The following is a 27,136-nucleotide window of genomic DNA, read 5'->3' on the forward strand; positions in this document are numbered from 1 at the left end:
CGTGAAAAAAGGTCACATGTTTCCCAAGAGTGGGGGGGGGGGGGAACTGCTCCTTTCCAGCCCCACCCAATTGGCAACTGCCTAATCACACAGCAGATGCTAATGAAAGGTACAATATAACATCTTTTTTTCTGTAAAACCTGTTTTTTATACAAAAACACTTTGGCAGTGTATGTACTATGTTCTGGGGGAGTGCTAAAAATGGGTCTCCTGGTGACAGGTTCCCTTTAAATGTCCCATGTGACCGCACCCTAAACATTAGATAACTTTTTTCTTTTCTTGAAATTATCGTATTGGTATGGAGAATCACAATACTTTTCAGAGTATTGTATCGCCCTCAGGGTGCGGTCACACGTTGCAGTGAAAGACATCAAATCAACAGGTGGATGAAATTTGTGGAACAGCTTTCTCCTTCAAAAATCAAATTCACCCGTTCAGTTCATGTCTTTCACCTGTGAAATTGACGAAACTGCACCTAAAACCACCTCAAAACTAATTGCGATGCAGTTTTAACTGCAACATGTGAATGCACCCTCAAACTTCTGGTATATGTGCAACCCTAGCGCACATCGAAGCACAGGAGGGATGGAGCACCCTACAGCTGCCAGGATTTTAATTTCATTGGCCTCTTCTGTAGACTACAAGATTTTAGCTTTTTCCTTTTTGGGGATATGGGATGGCATTTTTTGCGGGATGAGATGCTTTTTCCAGTGTTACCATTTTGCAGTTGGTATCTCCTATTGTTGAAAATGTAATAACTTTTTTTTTTTTAGGTCAGGAGTAGAAAAGCATGTACTGGATTTTTTTGGTTTTCACCATATAGCCTAATAATCATGTTATCTTTATTCTATGGGTCGATACGATTACAGGCATACCAGACTTTTTTCTTTCATTTTACTAAATTTGCCAAATAAAACCTAATGCGGTGGTCGTTTCGGGTGACCCATCAGGCAAGTTAAATGCCACAATCGTGCCCACCACCGCAGTTGACAGGTTAAACACCCGAGTTGGCGCCCTGTCTTACCGTGGGTGTTACTGGGGTGTCAGCTATTAATTACAGCTGACACCCAGTGCATTCCAATGCCGGCCCAGCTCTGAACTGAGCCGGTATCAGCTCTGCGTCCTATATGTTGGATGATGAGTGCCAAGTTACAGCACTCGATATATTGGATGCAGAGCGTTAAGAGGTTAACATATCTTTACAAGGACCTATTAGTCAATGATGGTCTGACTGAATAAGAATTATAAAATAAAGTATCAAAGATACCAATACAAGTTAGTTTAACCAACTTGAGGCTTGTGTGTTTTTTACTTTTTCAGCTATGAACTGGAGTACAGTTTGCATATACAGGGAAGTTGTAATATTTTGCTGCATAAATTAATTTGAAATAAGACTTGGTGATGCATTACAGTGACTACCACACTGGATGGCATTTGTAACTTCACAAATGTGGCATGAGGTGTTCATCAATATAATAATTGTATAACCAAATACCATCAAACAGGCATGAATCAAGTCAGTCAATCATATAGATGTTAGTGACTTCAGCAGCATGTGCTCCTGCAAGCCTGATCATCTCATAAGTCAGTAGCAGACACGACAGACCTGTCCATGTGTCAATATATAAATCAAGTACCGATACCCATTGTTTCTTGGGAAGGGACAGGCCTAAAAAATACTATTAGTAAAGATGCTGCCTGTATTACATGACATATGCTACAAATGTTTCGATGTTAAAATAGACGAGTCTACTTTGTTTTAAACAGAGTCTTTGATACAGCACGTTTCAAGGAAGCACAGGACTAAACAAAGCAATACAATTATTCCAGGTAGGCAATTTATTGGAATATAATTTACAAACATTGGTTTCCTTCACAAATAAACCAATCCCGTGAGACATTGAGATCCAGACAAATTGCAAGCTGATGGTACATTATCTGAAAGAGAGAAGAAGTTAATGAATACATAGAAGCAAACAGCAGTTGAAGCATCAAGACTAAAAGCAGATAGGAGTATTATTGATAAAATTTAGCAGCCTTTTTAAAAATCACTTCGCTTATGAATCCTTTATGTAGAGTAGTATGACTAGAAACTATCTGTAGACGCTTAATGGGTGGGGGAATTTATTAATCAGATTTCTGGCGAATCTCTCCAAAGAAACAAAAAAAAAAAAAAAAACACCACACACCACCTTCAGACACATTTATCAAGGCTTTCAGATCATGTTTTGGCAGTGTTCCGATAAAGGAGTGTGGCTGGCTGGGAAATGGTCTGTGCGCCCAAAAAATTAGGTGGTGCACAGTTTAGACCCACTAAAAGCAGGTATAGAATAGAATCCGACAGTCTTCAAGGACATCTACCACCAGGATTAAAGATTGTAAATCAAGCACACTGACAGTGGTGTGTGCCCCCTCTGGCAGGATCTGCTCTTTTACATTCTTATACTAAGGTTTTTAAAGAAAAAAAAAAAAAAAAAGCGTTAAGCCCCCTCATGGCAGAGAGATCTGATGGACATTAGTAAATAGTTCAACAATGTCAAGTTACTGCTGGGGGTTAATGGGGCAATGAGGTCTTTACACATAGACCAAAGTGGAAAGACTGCATAACACATAGGGTTGTTTGAAAATTTCCCCAATTTGCTCATGCTTGGTGAACCTGGCAGTAGAAATTTACCTAGCATACCCCTAGCAGTACTTTATAAAGCAGGTTAACACTCTCAGAACACCCTAATCTGAATCAATGATGCATACACAAGACAGCAGTCCATGGATGCAGAAACACCCACATATCTAGTTTCTTAGGGTACTGGAGCTGCCAAGTTTTCAGGCAATGTCTATTTGAATAGATATATGCATAACCACAGGTGTATGTAAATGAATCTGACACTGGATGCAGAAATATTGGACTTTTTTTTTCTCTATCTTTTACAGAATGAACAAGTCCCCTCTAATAGACCAATCCAACAGGACTTCTACATAAGAGCATTACCTGACAAATGTTTCGTGCTTGTACTGATTTCATCCCCTGGTAAAAGGGTTAGAGACAAGACAAGCAAGTTAAGGCACACCATGCAATGTGAAATACTGATATGCACACCAAAGGTTAAGTCCTTTACATAGAATTTAAGCAAGATTTTCCAGTATGCAGAATTTTCAGTTGTACACGCATTTTATACAGTATTCAGACACACATCTATGTAAACAGCTAGTAGTGCAAGTCCAACACTGTGGTCCAGTTTAATATTTACATCATGTTCCAGTGATAATTCACACCATGCAACATTACAGTGATAGGAAAACTAAGGGATAGTTTACACCTATGATCTACCTCCCATTCAATGTGCTGTGAGGCAGACACCAATGCCACCCCCCCCCCCCCCCACACACACACACACACAGAGAAAAGTGACATTGTTTGTCATGCTCCGAACAAATGTACAAGTGAGCAGAGGCATGGCTTCACCTAATGCAAATGTTGATCATTAAAAAAATCCGCCATGTAAACGAACCCTTAGATTCCAACTAAACATTTCAATATCCTATTATATACCAGACAATAATGGAGTCGTGTACTTACAGGGCAGCAGCACCAGAGATAATCTCAATCAGCTCCTTGGTGATGACGGCTTGACGGGTGCGGTTGAAAGTTAATGTCAATTTGTCAATCATCTCAGCTACAGAAAGGAGGGAAAAGAGAAAAGAAACATTTTCACAAAATGTGAGAAGCAGATTTTTTTATTTTGCACTCACACACCAATCACAGAGGTGAAAGATCATAGGCTTACAGGCGTTCTTGCTGGCATTGTCCATAGCAGTCATCCTGGCACTCTGCTCACTAGTGGTGGACTCTTTCAACGTGAAGTAGATGATGTTGGCCAAAGTAAACTCCTGGTAGTTTCTCAACACATCTGCATCAATGTCATCATAGACAGTAATGCTCTCTAGAAAAAAAAGCATATAAACTCATATAACAAGTTAAATGAAGTGAAAATGGGAATCAACATAACCATGATTGAAACCATTTTGACTTTTTTTAAAGGGCATCTACCACCAAGATGAAGGTTTGTTTGCTGGCTGAGGGGATCCAGGCTCCATAGGTGTTAATGGAGCCTCTCAGGCTCATTTGCAAACAATCCTTCATCCTTGCTGTAGATGTCCTTTAAATCTGTACTAATTCACCACCCATTAGAAATAAGGTAAAAAATTATAAGTTACCAGAGTTTGCAACGGTGTCAAGAGAAAAGAATGGCTTTTCATCAGTCTTGTAAGAGATGACAGACCTACAAGAGCAGAAATGATCAGTACAGGCTCAGGGAACAGTTAGACTCTCTATAGTCAGTTTTCATACCTGAATCTATTGAACACCACGGATCCTTGGTCAAACTCATAACCGGAGTTCAGCAGCTCTGATGCGATCACAGATGCATCACCAAAAGTAGGAGGCTTCCTGCCAACTTCCTTGAAGGTCAGAAGGAAGTGATCATTATGAGTCCTACAAGACAAGATATTACAATGAAAATATATACCATCACAGCAGATATTCTTTAACATAGATCTGCTCCAGGAAGTGAATGGGAACGGTGCTGCAGTAACAAGTATAGAGTGCAGATAGGTCTATGAACAGTTTTCCACACTGGAGTTATGGCAGCTGATCATGGTTGAACACATCACCTTATAGGTCAACAATATTAAAAACTAAGGAAAACTTCATTGAAATCTCTTCCTTCAAATAGGGTTAGTGTGGGCATAAAATTCCCACACGCTCAGTAACCATTCCTTAATATAGTTTCTAGATTTGCTAAATTTTGTACAAACGTTTCTACTGGTGTTTGGGTGAGCTCAGTGTGACAGATTTATAAAAAGTGTCTCACAGGTAGACAGTGCAAGATAGGATGGACATGTTTTATTAAAGTGTGGATATAAATTGAGCGTAGTTTTAGGACTGGAGATGCAAAGTACAACTAGTTAGTTGGTGCTGAAAATTTAGACAGCTTTTTGGAGCACCTTAACCCATGTGCCCTTTTAAATCAATGGCACACTCATTTTGCAAACACACTTCGTGAGGGCGGGCAGCTGGGATAAAGTTAAGCAGCCCTGCCTCTCCGGGCCTCCAATACATTAACTAACTCTGCTTTGAAGAGACATACATGGACGGCCTCCCTGAAGGTGTGTGAATTAATGGGGAAATCTGTGATGACAAGTTCACTTTAAGACTGTTTTTAGACATAACCAATGGGTGTGGCCTTTCCGGAAGTTATTCTTCCATAGGGTTGTAGTATATTTTACCGTACACTAAAAACATATCAAACCAACCTCTGAAGTAATCCTCTCAGCTTGTCCCCAATTCCAACCACCATAACCTCTTTTCCACTTTCAGAAAGCGAGGAAATTTCACTTTTAATGGCTTTTGCCACGGAGGTATGAATAGCACCACAGAGACCTCGATCAGAGGAGACACCAATAATAAGATGCTTCTTCTTGTCTTCAGGAGCCTTGATCTCAGCTTTGTCATACAATGCTAAGTGAAGCAAGAGAAGTTACACGTTTATCTACATCTCACTATATAACTCATGCAAAAGATCAGATATCACATATGGCCATTCTTGTAATGAGGAATAGCAACTTGTGCATTTTTCATACATATTCCTACCTAGGGCACCAGTTCCATATACTCTAGCCGGTTTCAGCTCTCGTTCAGCTCTAGAGTACTTAGCTGCGGCCACCATCTTCATAGACTTTGTGATCTTCTGGATATTCTTGATGGATTTCAATCGCCTGGTAACTGAACACAACAGATCAATCTGTCACATCAAAACATAACAGCAATTAACGCTACTAAAAACTTCCAAACCCAAACAACAGACCCCATGAGAGGTCTGAAAGGTCCTTTAGGCTGTGTTAGGATCCCCTGAATGACTGCTCTAACAAAGTGCTGGGAACAGAGCCTTAATCCGGAATGGACTAAAGTCTAATCCTTCTTCACAGAGTCTTCCTTATAGACAGAGGGGGAGATTTATCATATGCTGTGCGCTGGTGTATGATAAAGCTCTGGCACCACCACAGCAGATACATCATAAGGTCTAAGCCTTATGATGTATCTGCTGGCTGACAAACTTACACCAGGGGTGAATGTTGGCAGGTATTTAGAAGGAAAGGGGCAGGAACTACCTATACTGGCCCACTCTGCAGGCATCTGCACCCCTTCACAACAGAAACACTGATAAATCTCCCCCAGAGTTAGTAAATCAGATGATAAAGTGCATACTAGTCATAATAAGTGTGGCACACCTGCTAAAGGTATATATAGGTGTACAAGTTTCAGACAGAGAATGAAAGGGTGACAAACGGTAGTAATTCCACCAAGTCCTATAAAGCGGGTCCAAGATACTTATTACATTTACCACCATGACACCAAGTCTTACAGATAAGACCTTGACCTTGTACTCTCTTAATACACGTTCACCTGGGCACTGTAAATGTAAGACTTGGAGAAAACAGCAAGGAGCAAGTCTGTGGGGCTGATGTGCGCTCCATCAATCCTGTAAGGAAGGGTTTAAACCAACTGCATGACTTCTAGATGGCAGCACCATGCCCATGTTAGGGCTAGCCTTGAGGGGAACGGTCAGTAGATTGGAGAGGAGCCAAATTCAAGGAAAGACGAGCTCGGGAGTAATTACAGAGTCACAAAGGAAGCTGAGAGTAGCTTATACCCTTACATAGAGTAAGGGTTTACTCATTAGGCAGCTTCACAGCTATTTGTTAATCACTAGTTTCTATCCCTATCACCCATGACTTAACTGATCTGTGCCCACTATAAGGGTGCAGGTTATTGTTAAGCTATCCAGTATTGGAGGAGGAGTTATCTACACTGAGCTGGTGGTCCTGGGAAGACTAATGACTTCATTCTTGGTCATGTAAACAGGGAAAGTGACAAAATTACAAAAGTTTAGTACAAGTAATCAGCAGAAAGGATATGTTCCCCTATATATCAATATAAAGGACTAGCCACACTAAATCTGAGCAAGTTAACATTTATAAGGGGCTTGACCCAAAGGTCAAGGTGACCTGAAGAAATGTACCACCTGCACCAACCACATACACTGAATGAGAGATACAGACATAAGGGCAGTCACATCAGGACTGACCTTTAGGATAACCCAAAAGGACACTTGTCTGAATGAGTTAACCCTATGACCCACAATACACAGATACTCACTGTCCTTCAAAGTTGCCATGTTCCTGACTTGGCCCCTAAAAGACATAAAACAAGTGGTTAAACCTTGCCCAACACCCTCAGCCATAGTGTCCTCCATGCAAGCCTGCACAGGGTAAAGGATGCCCGCTGTGCCAGGGGGGGTGCAGGCCTCTGATATGCCAGGGACACGGATACTCCGGTACAGCCATGAGCACAGCACGCCTCTCCTGCAGTCACTTCTGCCTGACACCTTGAAGTACAAGGGCCGGCTGCGGCCTAGTGTGTGCCGGCATTGCTGCACCATACACAGCCCATACAGGCAGCCGCCGGAGCCCGCCATCACCCTGCGCCCCATGTCCCCGGGGCACACTTCATGAAGCCTCAGCTCCTCATACACTTACCATTGTGGCTGGAAGATGAGGACACTGCTGCGGGACAACATGGTGACTGCAGGCAAGGTCAGACAGCGCAGTAGGCGCATGCGCCGGAACTAAGTCCTCAAGAGCGGGCACAGGGGCGGAGACCTCGCGAGATCTGTCAGCTTCCCTGACCCTGGCACCGCCATGTTTGAGACTGGAAGTGGGAATACAGCTAGTTTTTTCAATCCGGTTTCATGTGGAAGCTCCGCCTTCTGATGCGTTGTATGATTGTATCGCTATAGTTTTATATTTAATGCTATATTATTGACATCGGACACATGTTTATCATACAATAAAAAATACTGCTGTTTTCATCGGAAGAGCGTTCAGGGTGTAAAAATCGGCAGCACATCTGGGTATATGAGAATAAAATTGTGATCGGCCAAGTAACCTGGAAACAATGATGTTCTACACATTTCATCACACTCAATATGATGTATAATATTATAATGCCCTTCTGTCCTGGCCTCCAGCCATAAGTGACTACTACACCGCGTCACTGGTGGCACCACCGAGGGCAGCACTGTGCCCAGCCATAAGCAGTAGAGAGCACAGATCAGTGTCAGGAATTCACGGTTTCAGGCCAGGATACACAGGTGTATCAGAACAGGAGCAGTTAGACCAGGGACACGCGTGTTGTGTGTGTGCAAAAAATGGGGCATGTGTGATATCCATGTGCAGTCCATACTGTACCCGCATCAGTTTTTTTTTTTCATATTTCATCTGTTTAATCATGTTTACTAAAAAAATGTTGTTTTTCTAATCTATTTTCTGCCCTGCCCAGTTGGTTGCCTAGCAACATTTCAGAAAAAATGGACCGTATACAGATGTCATCTTTGTGCCGTCAGTTTTTTTTTTTTTGCAGATACATTGACTTCTATGAAGGTCCGTATTCCGCATTAGAGAAAAAATATTTCAAGTTTTTTTCTGAGGCTGCATTCACACATACATGTAAATGTTAAAGCAAATATCCTCTTCCACCTGTTGCATTACATTACATAACACACTGTAAATACCATGTGTGAATGCAGCCTTACTGTCTGCACATCTGTGAAAAAAATGGTCGTGTGAACAGACCCATAGAAATCAATGAGTCAGTAGAGTAGGCTATCCGCAAAAAAACGGATTGCATACTAACGTCAAAAATGCCCGTCTGATAGAGCCCTTCGGCAACAAAACAAAAAATCAGAAACTATACAATTATTAATGAAAAAAATTAGATCGCCTTATGTACATGACATCAAAAAACAATCAGTTGCAGAGAGATGAAATTTTTCAGCTGCTCAATACTAAAATTACTGAATACCCCTGAGACTACAATAGATGTACATGAAGCAGTGAATGACTGCTATATAGGGAGTTCTCATACAGACTTCGCATATTAGTACCGGCATACCACTGGCAAATTCCCATTACAAAGATGGCGGCACTACCGCTCGCTCCTCCCCCGTAGAAGCATCACTCAGGCCCCGCTTCTCTTCCTGACGTGGTGACGTAATGTACTACGTAGAGCATTGTTGTCGGATACGCTGCCGGGAGCTGCGGGTTTGGAGCTATGGGCAAGTCAGATTTTCTCACACCGAAGGCGATCGCCAACCGCATTAAATCGAAGGGACTTCAGAAGCTGAGATGGTACTGCCAGATGTGCCAGAAGCAGTGCCGGGACGAGGTGACTGATCTGTGTGTGGCACGTGTGCCCCTGCCTGCTAGTAGTCTATAGGAGTCTGTGGTGGGGTCATGTCATTATGTACACTGCATTCTGGGTCACCTGTTATCCTGCCATTAACCCCTTCACCGCCTTCCTCATACTCTTTTGCAGGCAGGTTTTGGGGTACATAGGTTAAGCTAATGTCACTTTGCTTTATGATGGGCTGATCGGGGGGTTTGGAAGTTTATAGGTAAATAATATTTATTGGAGATACAGATTTTCCTGGAAAGCCTAACACTTAGAAATTGTTATCCTTCTCTTTCTATCTCTTTAAGAATGGCTTCAAGTGTCACTGCATGTCCGAGTCCCACCAGCGGCAGCTGCTCCTGGCGTCTGAGAACCCCCAGCAGTTCATGGATTACTTCTCTCAGTGAGTATAACCTGTAGAAACCACACAATGTCCGTGTACTGCTTCCTACATCACCATAGACTATATATTTATGTCACATGTATGACCTAGGCCTCATGTATATGCCGTCTGTGTCTCGCCGCACCATGACCGAGCCGGGTGGTGCCTATCCCTGCGCATTTTATTCTGGCAGCTTCCTGTATCATTTATATTGTAAGAACCCCTGGGCGACCGCTGTGTCAGGATTCTGCAGCAGTTGTTCTGCGGCCTTGTTCTCAGGTGCCACCTTTCTATGGCAATGCTTCAGAAGAAGATTGCAGGAGGTGGTGGCCAGGGCTCAATATAATACCACGTTCTAGGGATGGCACAAACAACCAGGTAAGTAGCAGTGATCACAGGGTTCTGATCGTATCACATGGCAGCTTGGGGTCTGCCGGTAACATCCTGGATGCATATTCCTGTGGGTTCATAGCCCCAGCGGGATGGGTCATTAGATTAACGTGTATGTATGTAGATTAACACTTTTAATCTTAATCTAGTTGTGAGAAAACTGAAAATCATTCAATTTACCTGCAACACTTGAATTAGTTATCAGATATGTGTGTGGTCAGTGAGGGTCACTCCACAAACACGGATCATATGTCTTTCTGTGTAACTGGAGCTGTAATCTGCTGCTGCTATTATAGAAATGTTGATTTGTTCTTTCTAATTTTTTTTCTTACTGTCATTATATTTCTTTATTTTAAAGGGAATTCCGCAATGATTTTGTAGAACTTCTAAGAAGACGTTTTGGTAAGAAACCGCCGTGTTTACGTTTTCTTTCCCTAAAGCTGTAAGTCAGTGATTAAAGATTTTGTGTTTATGCCAGAACATTCTTCCAATATGTATCTACTTTGGATCGCTAATTTTGGCCTAGGGTTAAGTAGTATACTGTTTGTTTTATACTAAGGTAACCTGCAATAAAACATTTAACGCAGCCATATGCATCATTCAGTTAAGATATTTGCCAAAAACTTTATTGGGATAGTCTTTTCTACCTGTTGGCTGATACAATGCATTTCTAATACACATTTTTACACTTTTATACCTTCTAGGAACAAAGCGTGTGCACAATAACATTGTATACAATGAGTACATCAGTCACAGAGAGCACGTCCACATGAATGCCACGCAGTGGGAGACACTAACAGACTTCACAAAGTGGCTGGGCAGAGAAGGTAACATTTCTTTTACTTGTCTTTTGTCATGTAGGCCTGATAATCACAACAAGATAATGATAATTATCTATGTAAAGTTTATATTGTATGTTATATTGTATGTTAACTGTTTATATTCAGGTTTAGCCTTTTTTTTTTTTTTTTTTTTTACCTACCTCTTGTCATTTTTATCTGGTGTCATCTTTTACCTCTTAATGCTGCATGGGAGAGGAGGAGGGCTGAGCAGTGTTCGTCCCTGCCCCTCTCCATAGAAATGGTGCACGGCGCCGTAATATGGGGAAAGCTGGGACATGTCCTATCTTTACTCCAGGTACGTTGCCGCACCATTTAGCTCTGTACCGCTCTGTGTGGCCAATGCCGGCCTACAGGGGACATGTATACATCCACCAACGTTCCTGTGAATGTTTAGGCTCAAATTATTCTTAAATTACATCCAAATTGATTGGTTGTTTTTATATCTTCGTAGGTTTATGTAAAGTGGATGAAACTCCAAAGGGCTGGTACATTCAGTACATAGACAGGGATCCCGAAACAATCAAGAGACAAGAAGAACTAGAGAGAAAAAAAAAACAAGATCTTGATGATGAGGAAAGGACTGCAAAATTTATTGAAGAGCAAGTAAAAAGGGGCAAGAGTGAAAAAGAGGAGGTATTTTACACCATAATGTTGTCTTTTTCATATGTTTACCTGTGTTACCTCAATGAGCACTTAACCCCTTGAAGCACCATGACTTTTCCCAACGTCATTGTGAGGTAGCGGTTGTAACCACGCACTATTACAGATCAATAGAAAATCTCCATATACTGCAATACCGTAGTATTGCAGTATATGGAAGGATCAATCGGACCGTGTAGGGTTTAGGTACCCTAGGGTTACTAAATATACAGTAAAACTTTTTTTTTTTTCTTTTTTTTTAGAAAAATATATTAAAAATTAAAACCTAAAAGTTCAAATCGCGGCCCCCCACCCCAGATAAACATAAGTAGATGAAATTGTAAACATGTTGGGCATTGTCACGTCCCTAAATGCCGATCTATCAAAATAGAAAAACTATTATTCCCAGTGATTAACCAAAATGTCCAAAATGCCATTTTTTTGCCATTTTTCCAACACATAATTATTTTAATAAAAAGTGATCAAAAGGTTGCACAGTCCCCAAAGTATGAAAAAGTTATTGGCCTCAAAATATGGGAAAACATTTTTAAATCTACTAAAACATAATAAAACCTAAATATATAATTAGTATCTCCGTGATCATACATACTGACCCATAGAATAAAGTGGAGGAGTCATTTGGAGAGCACAAAGAAAGCCTTAAAAACAAGGCTCAATAGAAAATGGCGCAAATGTGTTTTTTCATCAGTTTTACCGGATTTTTTCTAGTTTCTCAGTAAACGACATGGGCAGTTAAATGCTATTACTAGGAACATGTTAAACTGAAAACAAGCCCCCATACTGCTGTGTACACAGAAAAATAAAAAAAAGTAATGGGTTTTTGAAAGTGAAATGTAAAAATGCAAAAGGTCTGTGTCCTTTAGGGGTTAAAGGGATATTCTCATTGGGCATTCACATTTAATTCATCTGCCATGTATATACCGTATACACTCATGTATAAGCCGAGTTTTTCAGCACAAAAAATGTGCTGAAAAACCTCGCCTCTGCTTTTACACGAGTCAATGATAAAAAAAAAATAAATTACTACTCACCCTCCGATGTCTCCGATGTTCCTCGCGGCTCCCGATCCCTGTCGCGGCCCCCCGCGTCTTCTCTTCTGTCTTCTCTAGCCGGCAGAGTCGCGTTCATGCGATCTGCCGGCCGTCGCACACTGTGATGCGACGCTGTCGCTGCGGATGATGTCATCAGCGGCGACAGCGCTGCATCACAGTGTGCGACGGCCGGCGCTATCTCCCGGCCAGAGAAGAGTGAAGAAGCCGCCGGGAGCCGCGATGGGGATCGGAAGCCACCGGGAGCCGCGACGAACATCGGGACAACGGAGGGTGAGTATTAAGTTTATTTTTAGTATCTGTATACTAATAGGGGCAGGCTGTATACTACTGGGGACAAGCTGTATACTACTGGGGGCTGTGCACTACTGGGGGCTGTGCTGTATACTACTGGGGGCTGTGCTGTATACTACTGGGGGCAGTGCTGTATACTACTGGGGGCAGTGCTGTATACTACTGGGGGCAGTGCTGTATACTACTGGGGGCAGTGCTGTATACTACTGGGGGCTGTGCTGTATACTACATGGGGGCTGGTTGGCTGTATACTACATGGGGGCTGGTTGGCTGTATACTACATGGGGGCTGGTTGGCTGTATACTACATGGGGGCTGGTTGGCTGTATACTACATGGGGGCTGGTTGGCTGTATACTACATGGGGACTGGCTGTATACTACACCCTCGGCTTATACTCGAGTCGATAGGTTTTCCCAGTTTTCGGTGGTAAAATTAGGGGTCTCGGCTTATACTCGGGTCGGCTTATACTCGAGTATATACGGTACATTTATTTGTTATAATGAACGCTGAATCCAGGTGGTGAGGTGTATGTCTGGCCATCTCTGGAAGAGCACGGTGGTGGTCATATCCAGTGACCGTGTCTTGTTTCTAAGGAACAACATGGCTACTTTTATGGAAAATTATCTTCATAAACGTACTTGTTAATAACATGCAATTTAAGAAATGTGTGTATATATAATATAAATTGGCAGATGAATTAAATTATATGTGAATGCCCAGGTTGGAATACCCCTTTTCAGAAAGCTATCGGCTTATTATGAGATGGTCCTGTTGTGAAGAGTCAGGTGTGTGCAGTCTATAAAATATGACTATACACTACCCCACGACCCAGACATAGCCTGTCACCGGCTTTTTACTGCATTATACTAGCCGCATGAAATGTCCTTTCTAGAATCCCATTATTTATGTGAAATCTCACCTTTTGCTTATAAAATAAATTATCCTCTAAAGTCATGTTAGAATTAGCTGAAAAGATTCATTTTTGCCTGATTTGAGTCGAATTTAGAGGCTGCAGGGGGAGGGTCCCGTGTGTTCAGTAATGTAGTACCTAGACACATACTTTTGGTGTCATATTAAAGATATGCAACTCCTCTTTCAGCTTGCATATGTTACATTGGGTAATCCTCCTGACATAAACCACAAGTGCAAAGATCTACAGCGTCCACTGCTACAGTGCTAACTGAATAAAGGTTCTTGTCATGACGTAAATGTTTGTATTACAGGAGACTCCGGTCTACACAGAGTTGAATAGAGAAAATGAGGAGGAGAAAGGTATGTGCTCCCACATTTTGTCGTTTAAAGTGATGTCTTGTGCTGTTTTTATAAGTTGGATTACTTTATAGTTCAAGAGGGATTTACTGAGTGCTAAAGTCACAAGCAATAATTTACAAAGTAGAAAAAAAAAATAAGGCAAACATCTGAGTATGTAATAAACATCTGCACAGTACTGACGTAATACAGGTTACGAATGTAGCGCAGATTTACAACAGCGTGTAGGGTTCATTAATGACAGCATACACAATGTGTAGGAGAAACATAACATGGCTGTGACGAGAAAGTGACAAAAAGAGACTTTAAATGAAGGAAAAGATGAAGTGTCTGGAATCTATACCACAGGTGGGGAGGTACAGGACCTGACTAAATAGGGCAGGTGCCAGGGTGTACATCAGGGTTTAGGGCTCACTTCCATTAAAGGGGAGCTCCCATTTCAACAAATAATTGATATTGTTTGTGTAATGAAATGTTATACAACTTTCCAATATACATTCTGTATCAGTTCCTCACAGTTTTCTAGATCTCTGCTTGTTGTTCTTTTATAGAAAGCTTCATTGTTTATTTCTAGTGGAAAGAAATCTGTCCGTGGTCACACAGGTGCACGGCTCATTATATCACACAGCTCTGATCACTCTCTGATACTAATGAGCCGTGCACCTGTGTGACCATGGTCAGATTTCTGTTCACTGGAATTAAACATGGAAGATTTCTATAGCAGGACAGCAAGCAGAGATCTAGAAATCTGTGAAGAATTGATACAGAAAGTATATTTGAAAATTATATAATTTTTCATTATACAAACCATGACATTAATTTGCTGAAATGTGAACACCCCTTTAACTAAGAGAAGCAAAACAAGGAGACTTCTGTTAAGTTCCCAGATCTTTAGCTTTGTCTCAAATGTTTGCAAGGATCTGGCTATGAGCTCTTCTAATCGTTGCAGGTGTAAGAGCTCCCGGTACCATTCATTTACAGAAGGGCCTGTTGAGGATTTCTATAGCCTGGAGATAACCAAAATTTTTGAAACTAGTAGAAGTAGAGTAAGGGGCGAGTTCTCCAGTTGAATTCCTGTTAGGCCCTTGATTAGGGCTATGACCTTTTCCCAGAAAAGGGTTGGATACTTGTAAAGCCCCACCATACAAAGCGCCTCCAGGGTCCCCGCAACGCCAACAGACAGGTGGGAAATAATGTGTCTGGCGAGGACCATGTACCAGTGGTACAAAATCTTAAAATTAGTCTCTTGGGTTCTAGCAGAGCAAGACTTGTGGCAAAGCTTAAATACTTTAGACCACTCCTCAGTTTGTAATGACTGTGACCCTCCATTCCCAAATCTCTGTGTATGTGGGCCCAAGTGTCAAAAAAGAGCAGGTAGATGAATGAGATGGAGTACGAGATTGGGTGGTGGAGATGCATTGATTTTCATATTCAGTCAGGTCATTGTGGAGTCTAAACTGAGTCTTGTAAGTCCTGTAGAAAAGTACAGTAAGTAAGGGGGCATGGTGCCAAGACTTGCTCAAGTTTGATCCATAATTTATATTAGTCATGATGGAACCATAAACTACTTTCATACTACCGCATTTTTGCCTAGGAAAGCATACGATAGCGTGCTGAGCACATTGTTCACCCCTCCCCTCTCCATAGTAAACATGGGAAACTATTTTTCCCATGCATTCTACGGTGCCACAAGGCTGGGCGCCGTATACGTCTGCACAACGTCTGTGTGAAAGCAGAATTAGTTGGATTATGTTGATGAAACATCACAATTTGATATTGGGTATATTTCTGTAAAGGGGTATTTAAATGACTAAATATGCAGTTATTTGGCCTCAGGGTGTGATGAAGACACCATCAGTGTAAAGATTCTTTCTTGATGTTTTGGCCTATTGGCTCTGTGCTCTAGTATCCTACTGATGCTTAACATGAACTTTTTTATTCTCCCTAAGTGGTATTCAATCTGGCTAAAGGAGCAAGTGCTTCAGGACCATCATCCTCCAAGCCAAGGTAAGATTTTTCTTCTGACATTCATTCACAACTGTATCGCCAAGATGTATCAGATGAGGGTCTTAACGTTACACTGCTGCTTTCTTTGAGCAGTGGTTCACTAGCAAGCAATGCACTGAAACCCCCTGCAGTGACTGGACCAGTTAAAAGAAAAGATCCCACTCTGAACCCACCCAAAGATAAGAAAAAGAAGTCTGCCCTCGATGAAATCATTGAGGTAAGGGATAATACATCAGAGCTGTTGGCTAGGTTGTGTGCCGCACATAATTTTATTTTATTTTTTTCTTTTTATACCAAAATAATCTTGCATTAGGCTGTGTATGGGCAGGGAGCCTTGTTGTATGGGGGGAGTCTGTGGGGAAACCTCCCTGTAGTTGGCTCTGGGAAATACTTATGGGAGAGGGTGAAACCACCAGTGATGTTAGGCAAAGATGACATATCCACATATGTATTTATTATTTTTTTCTTTTAATGAGAGAGACTACCGTATACACTCACCGGCCACTTTATTAGGTACACCATGCTAGTAACGGGTTGGACCCTCTTTTGCCTTCAGAACTGCCTCAATTCTTCGTGGCATAGATGCAACAAGGTGCTGGAAGCATTCCTCAGAGATTTTGGTCCATATTGACATGATGGCATCACACAGTTGCCGCAGATTTGTCGGCTGCACATCCATGATGCAAATCTCCCGTTCCACCACATCCCAAAGATGCTCTATTGGATTGAGATCTGGTGACTGTGGAGGCCATTTGAGTACAGTGAACTCATTGTCATGTTCAAGAAGCCAGTCTGAGATGATTCCAACTTTATGACATGGCGCATTATCCTGCTGAAAGTAGCCATCAGATGTTGGGTACATTGTGGTCATAAAGGGATGGACATGGTCAGCAACAATACTCAGGTAGGCTGTGGCGTTGCAACGATGCTCAATTGGTACCAAGGGGCCCAAAGAGTGCCAGGAAAATATTCCCCACACCATGACACCACCACCACTAGCCTGAACCGTTGATACAAGGCAGGATGGATCCATGCTTTCATGTTGTTGACGCCAAATTCTGACCCTACCATCCGAATGTCGCAGCAGAAATCGAGACTCATCAGACCAGGCAACGTTTTTCCAATCTTCTACTGTCCAATTTCGATGAGCTTGTGCAAATTGTAGCCTCAGTTTCCTGTTCTTAGCTGAAAGGAGTGGCACCCAGTGTGGTCTTCTGCTGCTGTAGCCCATCTGCCTCAAAGTTTGACGTACTGTGCGTTCAGAGATGCTCTTCTGCCTACCTTGGTTGTAACAGGTGGCGATTTGAGTCACTGTTGCCTTTCTATCAGCTCGAACCAGTCTGCCCATTCTCCTCTGACCTCTGGCATCAACAAGGCATTTCCACCCACAGAACTGCCGCTCAATGGATGTTTTTTCTTTTTCGGACCATTCTCTGTAAACCCTAGAGATGGTTGTGCGTGAAAATCCCAGTAGATCAGCAGTTTCTGAAATACTCAGACCAGCCCTTCTGGCACCAACAACCATGCCACGTTCAAAGGCACTCAAATCCCCTTTCTTCCCCATACTGATGATCAGTTTGAACTGCAGGAGATTGTCTTGACCATGTCTACATGCCTAAATGCACTGAGTTGCCGCCATGTGATTGGCTGATTAGAAATTAAGTGTTAACTAGCAGTTGGACAGGTGTACCTAATAAAGTGGCCGGTGAGTGTATGCTCGTGTATAAGCTGAAAAACTTCCCCTTGGCTTATACACGAGTCAAATAAATAAGTAAAAAATACTTTAAAAATAATAAACTTATATACTCACCCTCCGGTGGCCCCGATGTGCAGCGCTGCTCCCCCGATGTCCGATGTCCGCGCTGCTCGTCTTCTTGCTTCCGTGCTGTCTTCGGCGCCTGCCAGGGGAGATCAATGGCGGCGCCCTGCAGAAGAAAGAAGACGGGCACGGATGCCTGAAGACGAGCCGCGCGGACATCGGGGGAGCAGCGCTGCACATCTGGGCCACCGGAGGGTGAGTATATAAGTTTATTATTTATTTTTTTAATGCTGGGTTTGGCTGTATACTACACGGGGCAGGCTGGTCTGGCTGTATACTACACGTGGGCAGGCTGTATACTACACGGGGGCAGGCTGGGCAGGCTGTATACTACACGGGGGCAGGCTGGGCAGGCTGTATACTACACGGGGGCAGGCTGGGCAGGCTGTATACTACACGGGGGCAGGCTGGGCAGGCTGTATACTACACGGGGGCAGGCTGGGCAGGCTGTATACTACACGGGGGCAGGCTGGGCAGGCTGTATACTACACGGGGGCAGGCTGTATACTACACGGGGGCAGGCTGTATACTACACGGGGGCAGGCTGTATACTACACGGGGGCAGGCTGTATACTACACGGGGGCAGGCTGTATACTACACGGGGGCAGGCTGTATACTACACGGGGGCAGGCTGTATACTACACGGGGGCAGGCTGTATACTACACGGGGGCAGGCTGTATACTACACGGGGGCAGGCTGTATACTACACGGGGGCAGGCTGTATACTACACGGGGGCAGGCTGTATACTACACGGGGGCAGGCTGGGCAGTCTGTATACTACACGGGGGCAGGCTGGGCAGGCTGTATACTACACGGGGGCAGGCTGTATACTACACGGGGGCAGGCTGGGCAGGCTGTATACTACACGGGGGCAGGCTGTATACGAGGGAGGTCTGTGACCAATGCATTTCCCACCCTCGGCTTATACTTATAAGTTTTCCCAGTTTTTGGTGGTAAAATTAGGGGTCGGCTTATACTTGAGTATATATGGTAACCATATTCCATGTTTTATAGAGGCTTGGTAATGTGTTTTAATGGTTTATGTCTTGTATATTTCAGAAATATAACCTATATCTAAGTGCTATTTATTGAAATTAAATTCTGTATTCTATGTGAACAGATGGAGGAGAAAAAGAAGAAAACTGAGCGAACGGATCACTGGTTGCATCCGGTAAGCCGCACATTCAGTATCCTCTTCCTAAGAATTCATGGCATATGGTAACTAGAGCTTGAAGATGGCTGCATTGAGCCAGCCGAAACGTTGCACTGTATTTTCCACTTGTGAATAAATTTTGAATACCAAGGAGTGCTGCTCTTCTGTCTACAAATTTTGGATATCCGCTGGGGTTTTGAGTCGAATCCCTGGAGCCTGCACCCACACTGGATTACAATCCTTTTGTCTCACTGTGCCGCCTGTATTTGTTTGTTGGTAACTAGAGCTTAGATATTGTATCTTCACTATCAATCTGCTTTCGTAATTTGTGGAGCAGGTTTAAAAACGTCCTGGTTTTATATCTATTAAGGGATAAGAGGAGCGAATTTGTAAATTTCCCCTAAAGTGTTGGACATTAGACCAGTGTGGAATAGAACTAGACAGTCTTCTGCTGCATCAGATATATCACTGTCTGATGTTGGATAATACTTCTGGGGAAGTTTAAGACTGTCTAGAAATACTTTACATAATCATCTTCAGTCTGATCTATATGTACTTTTTATTTTTTTAGGAAATTGTTGTGAAAATTATAACAAAGAAGTTGGGGGAAAAATATTACAAGAAGAAAGCTGTAGTAAAGGTAACTCTCTCCATGGTGTGTTGCTATGGCAGATGTTTCTGATCTTGGGATGGGTTCACTGGAGATGATGTGAATTTGTCAGGCCTAGCACACTGGCTATGTGTTACTAGATATATCCTCATCAATACATGTGTTTTTCTTATTTAGGAGGTGATTGATAGATATACAGCAATAGTGAAACTTAACGATTCTGGGGACAAACTGAAGTTGGATCAGACACATCTAGAAACGGTTATCCCAGTTCCAGGTAAATGATCTCTCTCATTGAAGGAACATCAGCCTATGAATGTCTCAGAATAAGCCAACATTGCAGATTTCTGGTAATTCTATACTGGTGTCCATCTTCAAGTTATTGTGAAAATTCTCATTTAAAAAGCTTTCATTGTTTTGTTATGTAATGTTGCTGTAATAATTGCAATAATAAAGTGGGATCTGCTAGACACTCCCCCTCATTCTGGAGGCTCTAGGGATTTCGGATGGATATGTAACCTTTTTTTCTCTTTCTGTACCAGGGAAGCAAGTTCTAATATTAAATGGAGGATACAAGGGAAATGTTGGCACTTTGGAGAGTATAAATGAAAAATCCTTTTCTGCTACAATAGTTATCAGCTCTGTAAGTAAAAATGAATATTCATATATTTGTAAATGATTCCATGATTAACCCCTTTCCCACATGTATTATTACATCCCCAAGCGCTGTAGGAGTTGTTGCAGTAGCAACATGTAGCAGTATGTTTTCTGTTTACACCGGGAATCCGTATATAATTGTAACTTGTATTTCTTCCACATAAAAATCCAGGCATCATGATCATGGACACAGCTAAAAAATGATGCGTTTCGTCCTATTGGACTTGATCATGACTAACTCCGCATAGTTTTTTTGCTGTGTCCATGATCATGATGCCTGGATTTTTAGGTGGATGAAATAAAAGTTGCTATTTTATATGGATTCCCATCGATGTTCTGTAGTTTATTCCTTGTGTATGCTGTTGAACCGATGGACTTCTGGTTACTTCTTCCACTTCTCTGTGGGAAACCAAGAGCTTTCTGGGTGAGCTGGACGCTATTTGTTTTTGGAGCTGAACCGCCGTCTGTCAGCTGTAATGTAACACCAGTGTTCGGAGCGAGCACATTTTAAATTGCCTTCTGGTGGTCTTTTCCCCACAATCTGAGAATCTGTACCAGCACTTAACGCATTGGTGGTTACGTACCCTGGTTGAACAGGGTTCAGCCTATGAGTCCTCTACAAACATCTTTAATGGCACTGGGACATACAGTTATATCGTCTGTCAAAAAGGTGTTAAACTCTTGGAGCTCCTTGATGTACTATTACTACTGTCACTTAGATCTCTATGCAGTAATAGTAAGTCATGGCTGCTGAATACACACAAATCATCACCATGTTGCCTGACATGTTGGCTTGTATTTGGTCTGGTGAAGTCGCCCAATCAGAACGGTCCTGCCCCGGGGATCACTTTGATTGGTCAGTTGGACTTGACTGGTCAATCACCGCGCTTTACAGCCAAAATGGGCTGTTTAAACTGTTTTCCTTCTCCCCAGCGGCTCCATTCTCCATCTGGAGAGAGGAGCAGATTGCCTTTGCTACTATGCCAATATTAACTAATACTACTACACCCATTCTACCTGATCACTCATCCTATACTCCTATTATCCCCTGTCTTCTTCCCGGTGTGATTACACTCATCATCCTGTGGCTCACCCCTTTGTGATCACTCCCATCATCCACTTCCCCCCCAAACGCATTTGTGTGTAGTGCGGTGTGTATTATTGTTGCATCAGATCCTTTCTGCACGGATAACGCACTCAACTGCCATGTGTGCCTAGTGAGCTTTTGTACCCAGTGTCATATTATATCATGACCAGTTTTTGCTGCATATGACCGGTAGCTACTTCAGTATGGGCCATAGAACCTATATGGTGTCAGAGGAGTATAATGGCCTCAGATACGGAGTCAGCTAGCAGGAATGAAGGCCCAATTTTTGTCTGCGAGAAGGCGCCTTGGGACTTCTTTGCAAGAAGTGCCTGGGATGAATGTGGCTGATGTACTTTCCACAGCTTATACATAATACCACATACTGCACCCTGCCGTGTGCCCAGCCTGTAGATTACGGTATATATATATATATGTGTGATACTGCCATACCCAGGATAAGCTGCATAATGATTTTTTGGGGTGTTTGTCTCCAGTGGCATGAGCTGAGTACAAGATACTGTATTTGGAAGCAAAATACAAAAATTTTTACTATGCACTGTCCATTATGTATTATCTTTGGGGTCCACCTGTGGGGTTAAAATGCTCACTATGCCCCTAAATTCATTGAGGGGTGATATTTTCAAATTAGGGTCAGTTCTCTGGGTTTTCTACTGTACTGGTCCCTAAGGGCATCTACAAAAGCTTCATGATGCCAGAAAAAAATAGTAAAATGTTTGTGCTGCAAATGCCAGTTCTTCCCTTCTGAGCCCTGCCTTGCTCCCAGCCTGTAGATTATTGCCACATATTTGGTATTGGCGTACCTGGGAGAACCCGTGTAATGATTTTTTACGTGTTTTCCCCAGTGGCATTATTTGGGCAAAATACATTTAGCACTAAAATTATACATTTGACAGGACAATGCAATTTTTACTTTGCACCATTCATTTTGTATTGCATTTTGGCGAGCATCTCGGATATTAAAATGCCCAATGTAACCCTAGATAAATTGTTTGAGGGAGGTTGTTTACAAAATGTTGTGGGTTTCCTATTGTACTAATCCTTTAGGGGATCTGCTAGTACGTGGCACATGAATATATTTATAGCCAAATTGGCCCACCAAAATCCCAATAGCACTAATTCCCATCTGGACATCGCTGTGCACCGAAACGGCATGTGACATTCATGTGTATTGACATACTCTGGAAAAACCGTCCAAAAATTTTGGGGTGTATTTTTACTATTAATGCCCTCTAGATATATACATTTTGGGGCTAAATGAGAATATTCTTATAAAAAACTGAAATGTAAATATTTTATTCCATATTTATTTTATAATTTTTTTTGGATTCCTGAGAAAGAAAAGGGTCAACATTCTTCTCAAATGTTGATTTAAATAGTTTGAGATGTTAAGTTCATAAAATGGAGTTACTTGTCGGGGCTTACACTACATAGGCTTATAAAAGGCACTTACTAAATAAACCGCATGCCAAAAATAGCGTTTTTGAAAACTCTTGAAAATCTGAGGAGAAGAGACAATGGGCAGATTTTTTTTAAAAAGAAAAGAAGGTCTGAGCTTTAAAGGAAACCTACCATTTGATTTGATGCATTATGAACCAAACTTACCTTCAGAATGCTGTAGCTACACTGATGCAGGCACATATCCTGTTTTATCCCTGAGCTGAGTGGTTTTCCTGAATAAAAACTATTAATAATAATTCCTTTATTTATATAGCACACACAGAATACGCAGTTTCCCAAATCGGCCACTGTCCCCAATTGGGCTCACAATCTAATCAACCTACCAGTATGTTTTGGAGATTGGGGGGAAAACCGGAGGACCCAGAGGTAACCCACGCAAACACGGAGAGAACATACAAACTCTTTGCAGATGTTGACCCTGGGACTTGAACCCAGTTCCCCAGCGCTGCAAGGCTGTAATGCTAACCACTAAACCACCGTATCGCCCACCAATTTTAACATTCAGGATCTTGGGAAAGCTGGATTGCCTTCAGCCTGCACATTACACGGAGCTTCCTGAACTGTTAAGACAGGACTAATCAACCTAAGATGGATCACACTTATTCAGCAGCTGGGGGATGGTGTAGTGAATGATTACTTCTGCCTGTCAGGCACAACACCGTTAGATTACATCATTCTCTCAAGCAGTGCATGCTTAAAGGGGTATTCTGGTCTGGGCATTCACATTCAATTTCATTAATCTGTAACATATATACATTTCTTCATTAGATGTTGTCAAAAAATGTTTACCTGTGTAAAGATAATTTCTCATAAATGTAGTAATATAGTCCATTAGAAACAAGACTGTGTCCTTGGATATGACCACCTCTGCTGGAGGGATTACCACAGGACGGCTGTAAGATTTCTCTTCTTTGTGCAAAGAACACTGAAGCCAGGTGGTCAAGCAGAGATAAATGGTACATGTGCGGTGTGGTTGTATCCAAGGAAGCTAACTTGTTTCTAAGGGGCAGCAAGGCTACGTTTATGAGCAATTATCCTCACACGGTAATTAATTCAATTAAATGTGAATGCCAAGATGGGAAAACCTCTCTAATGTGAGAGGAGAAGAGAAGTACCAAGCCCCAGCACACAAGCGACAGAGCTTCATTATCTTAGTTTTATAAAAAATTTTTTTTCAGCAAAATCACTCGGTTGAGGGATTAAACAAGATACACTCACCGGCCACTTTATTAGGTACACCATGCTAGTAACATGTTGGACCCCCTTTTGCCTTCAGAACTGCCTCAATTCTTCATGGCATAGATTCAACAAGGTGCTGGAAGCATTCCTCAGAGATTTTGGTCCATATTGACATGATGGCATCACACAGTTGCCGCAGATTTGTCGGCTGCACATCCATGATGCGAATCTCCCGTTCCACCACATCCCAAAGATGCTCTATTGGATTGAGATCTGGTGACTGTGGAGGCCATTTGAGTACAGTGAACTCATTGTCATGTTCAAGAAACCAGTCTGAGATGATTCCAGCTTTATGACATGGCGCATTATCCTGCTGAAAGTAGCCATCAGATGTTGGGTACATTGTGGTCATAAAGGCATGGACATGGTCAGCAACAATACTCAGGTAGGCTGTGGTGTTGCAACGATGCTCAATTGGTACCAAGGGGCCCAAAGAGTGCCAAGAAAATATTCCCCACACCATGACACCACCAGCCTGAACCGTTGATACAAGGCAGGATGGATCCATGCTTTCATGTTGTTGACGCCAAATTCTGACCCTACCTTCCGAATGTCGCAGCAGAAATCGAGACTCATCAGACCAGGCAACGTTTTTCCAATCTTCTACTGTCCAATTTCGATGAGCTTGTGCAAATTGTCGCCTCAGTTTCCTGTTCTTAGCTGAAAGGAGTGGCACCCGGTGTGGTCTTCTGCTGCTGTAGCCCATCTGCCTCAAAGTTCAATGTACTGTGCGTTCAGAGATGCTCTTCTGCCTACCTTGGTTGTAACGGGTGGCGATTTGAGTCACTGTTGCCTTTCTATCGGACCATTCTCTGTAAACCCTAGAGATGGTTGTGCGTGAAAATCCCAGTAGATCAGCAGTTTCTGAAATACTCAGACCAGCCCTTCTGGCACCAACAACCATGCCACGTTCAAAGGCACTCAAATCACCTTTCTTCCCCATACTGATGCTCGGTTTGAACTGCAGGAGATTGTCTTGACCATGTCTACATGCCTAAATGCACTGAGTTGCCGCCATGTGATTGGCTGATTAGAAATTAAGTGTTAACTAGCAGTTGGACAGGTGTACCTAATAAAGTGGCCGGTGAGTGTATGTACCTGCATCAGTGTAGCTACAGCATTCACAAGGTATGTTTGCTTCATAATGCCTGAAATCAAATGGTAGGTTTCCTTTAACATACAAATTGGCTGGCGTCCTAAAGGGGTTAAGTATGTTGTTACCGTAACTAGTTTTTGTCATCTTCCTCCATCATGGTGTAGACATTTGTAACTTTTCCCTTCTCCATTTATAGGGACCTCTGACTGGCCGGAAGGTGGAAGGCCTCCCCTATGAGGATTTTTCCAAGATGGCATGATGAGTGTGCCTGCATATTCCAGAAACATCCAAAACTCTACTGTGTCAGGGTTTTCATATATGTTACATAGAGAACTTGCGGAGTGCTAGATGCAGTACCTCCTTATTGAAGTATATTCCTTCATATTGCAAAACATTTTTATTGGTATATCTGAAAATAAAGCTATTTTTACAAAAATGATGATTTTTGTGTTTGTTTTATTTTACTAAGATTTGCTGTACATTTGTTACAATGGATGGTTGGATCAGCGGCAGAACCTTAAGGAAAATAACTCCACATTTACGTACATAAATACTGTACAGCAGATGTCACCACGCAATTGTGTAGTTGAAAGCTGCCTTAAACTTAAAGAGGGCCTGTCACCTTTAAAACGTGCACTAGGAGCTTCTTACCAAAGTAAGCAGCTCATAGCACTACCCCATTTTTAGCAGTGTTAAACTGCTAGCTTTATCACAACCCTCAGATAAAGCTAGCAGACACAGCAGTCCCATAGCCTCAGCTTTCAGCGGTCCAGTGTATTCATGAGGGGATGGCAGGGCCGGATTAAAGGAGGGGCTCCTGGGGCTCAAGCTCCGGGGCCCCCACCAGTTTCCGACAGTCAGCTTCTCAATATGAAGTTTATTATTTTGTGGACATTTTCTACAGGGGGGGGGGCTGATGGCTGTATACTACAGGGACGGGGGCTAGTGGCTGCATACTACAGGGGGGTTGGCAGGCTATATACTTCCAAAAACACTGTTGGTAGTGGCCCCCACCAGCCTTAATCTGGCCCTGGGGGACGGTGCAAGGAGGCGTTGACTGACGCATGAAGCCAAGCAGAAGGACCGCCCTATGGCATGGGGAGGGGTGGTCTGGGGAAGAAGCAGCACCTCGAAAAGCCCCCTCATGAATACACTGGGCCGCTGTAAAGTCAGTACATCGCTGCATTGTTTGCAAGCTTTATTGGAGGGTTCCTTTTAAAGCTAACAGTTTAACGCTGCTAAAAATGAGGTAGTGCTAGGAGCTCCGTGACTGGTCCTCTTTGAGAACATATTTGCAGCATGATCTCAAACTCATGGTACTTTTCTTAGCTGCTAGGGATTGTGAAGCAGTTATGATGTGTACTATTAATATGCAACATTTTTGTCCTTTGAATAAACCTTGATGAGCAAAAAATCTTCCTGTCTGATTTAGTTTTTAGGTAACATTAGCTTGTAAATGGCATAAATCAAGTTTATGTACTTGATGGCAAGAATGAAAATCGCACACGGCCCTTGCTGCGGTGCAGCCAGCATTGTCATACGGCAGAGGATGTCTCTGTTTATTCACTGGTTATTAAGTTACATTCCTGTTATAGTGCACCCTGCTGTTCAATAATCTCCAAAAATAAAATAAGTGAAATAATCTTGGCATAACTCAATTAACAGTTAACTATGTTGTGCTTAAAGGGGTTCTCCAGGGTTTTATAAATTGCCTCCAAACCCCCCCCCCTGCAAATGAGGGGACAACTGCTTGTACGCCGCTATTTATTCTACACTGAAATTACATTGTATATGTAATAGACAGGTGAGC

At 42.5% G+C, this 27,136-nt stretch overlaps 2 protein-coding genes across 5 annotated transcripts; one reads left to right on the forward strand and one right to left on the reverse strand.

Annotated features, from left to right (window-relative positions):
* Positions 1–1,816: 1,816 nt before the first annotated feature.
* Positions 1,817–7,749, reverse strand: LOC140111730 (ATP synthase subunit gamma, mitochondrial-like). 3 transcript variants are annotated; one of them, XM_072132421.1, is made up of 10 exons: positions 7,597–7,748; positions 7,217–7,251; positions 5,651–5,782; positions 5,314–5,518; positions 4,349–4,492; positions 4,216–4,280; positions 3,786–3,941; positions 3,578–3,674; positions 2,990–3,025; positions 1,817–1,938 (listed from the first exon to the last, which is right to left on the reverse strand). In XM_072132421.1, exons 1-9 carry the CDS (start codon positions 7,674–7,676, stop codon positions 3,019–3,021), a joined length of 921 nt encoding a protein of 306 aa, XP_071988522.1. In that variant the 5' UTR covers positions 7,677–7,748; the 3' UTR covers positions 1,817–1,938; positions 2,990–3,018. The 3 variants fall into 3 exon arrangements, with proteins under 3 accessions (XP_071988522.1, XP_071988523.1, XP_071988524.1); XM_072132422.1 differs by lacking the exon at positions 2,990–3,025 and having other exon boundaries at positions 7,597–7,749; XM_072132423.1 differs by lacking the exons at positions 1,817–1,938; positions 2,990–3,025 and having other exon boundaries at positions 3,574–3,674; positions 7,597–7,749.
* Positions 7,750–9,041: 1,292 nt separating this feature from the next.
* Positions 9,042–25,765, forward strand: LOC140111729 (DNA/RNA-binding protein KIN17-like). 2 transcript variants are annotated; one of them, XM_072132419.1, is made up of 13 exons: positions 9,042–9,283; positions 9,598–9,692; positions 10,420–10,463; positions 10,766–10,888; positions 11,355–11,536; positions 14,131–14,179; positions 16,126–16,183; positions 16,274–16,400; positions 19,126–19,176; positions 19,730–19,798; positions 19,946–20,045; positions 20,311–20,411; positions 25,523–25,765. In XM_072132419.1, the coding sequence occupies exons 1-13, from the start codon at positions 9,170–9,172 to the stop codon at positions 25,583–25,585; spliced, it is 1,176 nt and encodes a 391-aa protein (XP_071988520.1). In that variant the 5' UTR covers positions 9,042–9,169; the 3' UTR covers positions 25,586–25,765. The 2 variants fall into 2 exon arrangements, with proteins under 2 accessions (XP_071988520.1, XP_071988521.1); XM_072132420.1 differs by having other exon boundaries at positions 9,045–9,283; positions 16,277–16,400.
* The last annotated feature ends 1,371 nt before the right edge of the window (positions 25,766–27,136 follow it).

Source organism: Engystomops pustulosus, unplaced genomic scaffold, assembly GCF_040894005.1.
Source record: "Engystomops pustulosus unplaced genomic scaffold, aEngPut4.maternal MAT_SCAFFOLD_573, whole genome shotgun sequence".
Classification (NCBI taxonomy): domain Eukaryota; kingdom Metazoa; phylum Chordata; class Amphibia; order Anura; family Leptodactylidae; genus Engystomops; species Engystomops pustulosus.